The sequence below is a fragment of the Falco cherrug genome, chromosome 11 (genome assembly GCF_023634085.1).
Source record: "Falco cherrug isolate bFalChe1 chromosome 11, bFalChe1.pri, whole genome shotgun sequence".
NCBI lineage: Eukaryota > Metazoa > Chordata > Aves > Falconiformes > Falconidae > Falco > Falco cherrug.
The window spans coordinates 33,015,795-33,021,794 of NC_073707.1; the positions used below are offsets into that span (position 1 = coordinate 33,015,795).

The 6,000-nt window shown below is 49.4% G+C and overlaps 1 protein-coding gene across 1 annotated transcript in view; it reads right to left on the reverse strand.

Annotated features, from left to right (window-relative positions):
* ARHGEF26 (Rho guanine nucleotide exchange factor 26) overlaps window positions 1–5,312 on the reverse strand; it is a 58,655-nt gene extending 53,343 nt beyond the window's left edge. The window contains exons 1-3 of the mRNA XM_005440180.3: window positions 4,097–5,312; window positions 2,565–2,604; window positions 457–602 (exon numbers count right to left, since the gene is read on the reverse strand). Of these exons, the coding sequence (XP_005440237.3) occupies window positions 457–602; window positions 2,565–2,604; window positions 4,097–5,065 (1,155 nt within the window). The 5' untranslated portion in view covers window positions 5,066–5,312. The remainder of the gene's footprint in view (window positions 1–456; window positions 603–2,564; window positions 2,605–4,096) is intronic.
* Between the last annotated feature and the right edge of the window lie 688 nt (window positions 5,313–6,000).

Sequence of the window (6,000 nt, forward strand, 5' to 3'; positions counted from 1 at the left end):
CATTTGATTTCACCTTAAACTACACTGATTTTTTTATTATTATTATTATTTTGGTGATTTCAAATCACATACTCTGTTGTGTGGCCACACGAGCCTACAAACACACTTGCACTAGAAAAAGGAAGGTGTCGGTATAACCAGGGATTCTGGCAGGAGCATCAGTCTATACCTACTAAAATTGACTGAGAAGACATGATTTATGCTTTCTTTAAGCTGTTATGAGTTACTATACATGAAACCTGAACAAAAGCTAAATTGAGACCTCTGGATTTGTATTATTAATATTTGAATAGTTGCAAACTTGTAAAAAAAAAAATTGAGACATCTTTTATTTTGGAAGGGAAAAAGGAGATGACAAACTTCAGCCAAAAATTCCAGTAGCAAATAAAAAGACCTGCTTCAATACATTCTTAGATACTCTGTCTTTGTCTGGCTATATGATGATCAAATACTCACAACAGACAGCTGACTCCATGTTGATCTCAGGGGCTTACAGTGAAAAACAATCTTTTCATCCAACTTCTGCTCTCGGGGCTCAGACTCTTCATCGGAATCTATGTCCAGAGCTTTTTCTTTATAGTTCTGATATAATACAGCATTTTCTATAAAACAACAATAGTATGTCAGTAATTGCTAGAAAGTTTGTTTAGCTGCTTTCATAAAATTGTAAGTAACACTTAAACAATGCAAAAACCCCAAATGTCAATGTGCTGTTCACAAACTCCGAGACAAAGATAGTATCTTATTTAGGATGGACAATGGTGCAGTACAGTAACAATGGATCACTGTACCACTACCAAAAGATCCACACTGACTGAATTAAATAACAGATGTGTTCTTTGTAAAAAAAAAAAAAACAACAACCAGAAAACAGTTTTTTCTTCCTTGGTTTGCTGCACAATGTTTCAAAATTAGCCAGCAATTTAAAAACTGAACAAGCATGTTGAGCAGAGTCACTAACCTGGAGGTCTAGCTATTTTAATCTACAAGTCCACTACCCATGCCAACTTTCATTCCATCAGCTTTAAGTACCATCTTTGCACTTCACTAAGGAAATGATACAAATTTCAAAATTTTGAGGTCAGAACTATTCCAAATAGAAACTTCAAAGGTTGCTTGAGTAAACATGAGGCCTATGAACCTTAAGACAAAATACACTCGTTGTATCAGTAGTGCCAGCATTCATTCAGTATCATCGATGGCAACGAAATGCAGGTGTGGAGCACACCCTTTCCATTTCCCAATCTCCTTGACCACACACTCTTCTCAAAAGCAGCCAGAAAAGGACAGAGAAATTCAAGACCAGAACAACCTAACAGGCAGATCAAGCTGTTAAGAAAGCAAGCTCTAAAAGGTACTTTAGAGATGGGCCAGGCTTTGGACAATATCCAGTCCTCCCCTACCAGATAAAAGGGAAAGAAGTGAACAGTCTGGATGCTCCACACACAGGTGCAACTCCTGAGGTCTGATGCTGGACTGGGTAGGTATGTTCCACCTCTCAGACCACACAGCCCTCACCTGAGTATTATACAACATCTGGCCTTTTGTATTTGCCCTCTGGAACAGGTCTACACAGCATATATGCTTTTAAGGCCAGAAATATGTACAGCAACTGAATTCTGAGAGGCATTACAGAGAAAGGTACTAGCTGGGATCAGTTCAAGATAGAAAGGAGACATTGAAAGAGAATCTAGAAAACGTCATCAGGAGATAGTGTGAGAGAAGATGAAAGTAAGATAGAGAGCAATGCAAATGGAGCAAAGTAGAAAAGTCTTGACAATAGAAGTAAGAGGAAAAGGAAGGTAACACAGCAGCTGATACGACCTTAAGGAGGCATTAAGCAGAGAAAAGCCAAGAGAGTAGCAGTTGCTAGAATTAAACTTCCATAGACTAATAATGGAGTCATAGCCAGGAAAGATTTTTTTTCTTGTTGAAATATTGCGAATAGCAGCAAACTTGGCAAAGCCCAGAATTAACGAGTAACATTAACAGTGTTTTTCTGACACTTAAAACTTGAAGCCTAGGTAGCAAGAAAAGGATTACGAATTCACAGAACACACCCCAGCACCCCTGCCTTATGAGGAAAAGGGAGAAACACATGAACCATAAACTCTGAGAACAGCAACCTGGGCATCTGCTTGCAAGCGATGACCCCAAACCCATAAACTGATCCACAAAAGTTACATCTTGCACCTAGGGAGTCACAGGGAATATGCAGGAAGGCAGTCCCAACAGGAGGAAGAAGCCTCATTATGTAATTCTACAGAACTGTTAGGGCCAAGACAGAAACATTGATCAATTAATCTTTTAGGAAGGAATGGAATTGAAATTGGAAAGAAGCCCTTCAAACAAAACCCCATTTTTAGCCTGCCATTTTGTATTCTTTAAAACATTCCCTGAAGTATGTCTAGTGCCAAAACTATGGTTCCATGGTTTAGGCAGTGTACTGAAAAACAAGGCACTTAAGTCTTTGACTACATATGAAAGAAGCGTGCAAAATAATCTTGGAGTTCATCTCTCTTGTGATTGAGCAGATTATCAAGTCTGTACAGAAAAGGGCTTACCTTCCCCATCAAATGTCCCTTGTCCTTTCAGCATTTTCTTCTGATAATTTTAACAAGAAAGAGATATATACACATTAAAAGAATGCAAAACAATCAATGGTAACAAGAACTTCTGTTTTGATACTTAGGCACCACATTAGCAGGCCCTAATCTATAAACTTCTGGTATTGGACAAGTATTCATGAAAACAATGGTTTCACCACAGAAAGTGAAAAGCTACTCTAGCTTTCCTTCTCTCACATGCTGTTTATACATACTTGTCCCCAATGCTTCTCTTATGTTTCAAAAGCGTAGTACACTAGCTTTACAAGAGTTCTGTGAATCTGCAACTCATTCCACTGTCACTGGACTTTCCTATGAGGACAGAAGGTACACAACTGAGCGGCTCTTTTCACACACTTTGCAAAGAGCAACCACATTAAGTATTTTATAAACTAATGTTTTGAGACCAAAACAAAACTTTGAGGCAAAACAGATGTTTTGGTGCAACAGGTCATACGGTCTAAGAAGTCTGTTTTAAAAAAATGCTACTAGCAAAAAGGGGGTTGTGTGTAAAGCCAGGACAACATCACATGCTCCTATTTTAAACAAAACATACTGTTAAAGACTACTACCAAAACCAAATCACATCACCACCTCCCTACTCTGCAGCAGTCTACAATTTGATTGATTACTATTTCGCCACTTATAGCGTTTTCACAAAAGCTGCCATAACCATGATTTTTAATTTGGTTGAAAACTGATAATTATTCTAATAGCTAGAGCATTACCCTTAGCCTTGAGTACTTTATTACACAATTCCAAACTCTGCAGAAATCTACCAATATATTTTTCAAAAAGTACCAGATTATATTAAAAAAGAAATACAATATTACAATAAGATATGTTCAAGTAAAAGTATTTTCAGTAAGTCTTTATAATTTAATACATTAACATTCAATATAAATCTACTACTCCTAAGAGATTACAACCAAGAATTAAAAACGGGCATTCTGCTTTTACTTGCAGTCATTAAAATCAAGCTACAAATAAACATACCTGAAGTGGCTGCTATCAGTTTAAAAAACACATTCCGATTTTTAAAAATACTAACGTCCCAGAGGAGCAAGGGTGAAAGTTCATTTTTTCTGTCCGTCTGCCTACCTTCGCAGGTAGCCTTTACTAGGTCAAAGTCTTTTTTTTCCATGTTTACTACTTTCTGGGGAAAAGTTTTAGAACATCACTTGATTGTGGAAGAGAACCTCTATGTGTTGGGGAATCCTGCAGGAAACGCAAGCAGGAGGCTGCCATCACACATTTTTGAGCTGCCTGGATTTCAACAGAGCCCTGTCCCTGAAGCCTCCACCACTTCACTTTGAAAACAACATTTGTAAGTGATCTGCGAGACTCACCAATAACTATGAGAAGTTCTGTGGTAGCAAGAAGCAGACTGGAAGGACTCCAGCATCTATGGAAAACCTAGAGACTGCAAATCGCCGCCAGTGTCGCCTACACCACTCAAAATCAACGTGTCTCCGTTCATCACCACTTACCTTCATCCTGCCCAGGCTTGAAAATTTCTCTTTATCCTCAACAACCGCTTTAAGTATGGGCTGGGACATTCGGTTTTTTTTCTTAAAATTGGAAGAGCCGTCGAAGTCCACGCCGCTCACCACGGCTCTGCGGTAGGACGTCGAGCGCAGGCCGCGCCTCAGGGTCCCCGGGCTGTCCAGGTCTCCCTCGGCTTCTTCCTCCGCATCGGCCGCCAACGGCGCGCTGAGGCTCTCCACCATGCTGCGCACCTTCAGCACCCTCCTGCTTGCCTCCGCGCTCTGGCCGCTGTGCTTGCTCGTCACCTTTATCTCGGAGGCCAGGCTCCTGGGGATGATCTGCTGCGTGCCCACCCTGCGGGCGGCCGGACTGTCGGTGCTCAGGACGGCGGGCGGGCCCGCGGCGGCCGCGCCGGGCGGCGGGGAGGTCGCGGGGGATCCCGGCGGCGGCCGGCCCGGCGCTCGGGGGAGCCGGTTGCACTGCGAGGTTGCGCTGCCAGCGGGCGAGAGCTGCGGGCTGCCCGCGAGAGCGGTCTGCTCCCGCTGCGGGGACAGTGCCGGCTGCCCGGGGACCCTCAGGGGATGATGGCCCGGCGGGCTGCCCGGCGAGGTGACGGCGCCGTTGGCGCTAACGCCGACCGGAGCGTCAGAGGCCGGAGCGGGCGGCTCAGGGGAGACCGCTTCGCGGGCTGGAGGCCGCACCTTCCCGTTGGACACGGAGCCCATGGCGGGGCCCCTCCGCGGCGCTCCGCCGCCCGGGCAGGTGCTGACGGTACCGGCCGGCTGAGTCACGGTGAAGCAGCTGCACCTGTCCCCTACGGGGAAGTCGGTGTAGAGCACCCCGCTGGGGCTCTGGTACGACTGCAGCCGGGCTTTGCTCCAGGCGCGGGGCTGCGGCCGGGGGGTCGCCCTCCTCCTCCAGCGCGGCGCCGCCTCGTCGCCGCAGAGATCCGCCTCGCCCGCCCCATCCATCGCCCGCTCCGCGGGGCGCCGCCAGCTCCCCCTGCCCGCCGCCAGCCAGAAGGGACGCGAATGCCCTCGGGGAGAGGCTGCTCCCCCCTGCCAGGAGCCCGCCCTGGGCCGCCCGGCCGCGGGGAGCGCGGGGCCCGAGCCCGTTCCCGCTCTCGGCAGCGGCCCGGCCCTCACCTCACGGCAGCGCCCGCCGGGGGCGGGGGGACACGGCCGCCTCCCCGCCCCACCTGCGGCCCGGCTGCGGCGGAGGGCGGCGCGCCTTCCCCCACTGCCTTCCGCCAGCCCCCGCGGCCCCGCCGCGCCCGGCCCCGCCGCCGGGCCCCTCCCCGGGCCTGCCTTGCCCTGCCCCCCCTGCTCCCCAGGCCGAGCGCGGGCCAGCGCCACGCAGGTGGCGGGCGGCGGGTCGGGAGCAGCGGGCGCCGCCGGCCGACCTCACCTAGCGCTGCCCAAGGCGGGCGGGCCGCGCGCGGGGCGTACAGCGGCGCGCGGGGCGTACAGCGGCGCGCGGGGCGTACAGCGGCGCGCGGGGCGTACAGCCGTGCGCGGGCGCCTGGGGCCAGCCCAGCAGCGACAGCCCCGGGCCGTGGCTGCGGGGACGCAGTGGTGCCGGCACACCAGGAAAATGCTGCATCTGCGCCAGGAGCCGTGCAGCCCCAACGCCCCCCCGGTGCCGTGCCCCCCCCAGGCCATGCCCCTGTGCCACCCCCACGGCGCCCACCCGGGCAGGGGCTGGCGCGAGCCCGCGGCCCGTGCGCTGCTCCGGCCTTAGAGAAGGCGTTGGAGCACCTAACAAACAAGTGGTGGGAGAAAGCTGGAAAAAGGAGCAGCTTTTTGTTAAGAAAACAGGACATAAACCGTGAACCTGCTCGGAACTCCAACAGGTTACACCACCCTGAAAAAATGGTGTCGGTAAAAACATAGAAACTTAACTGTAA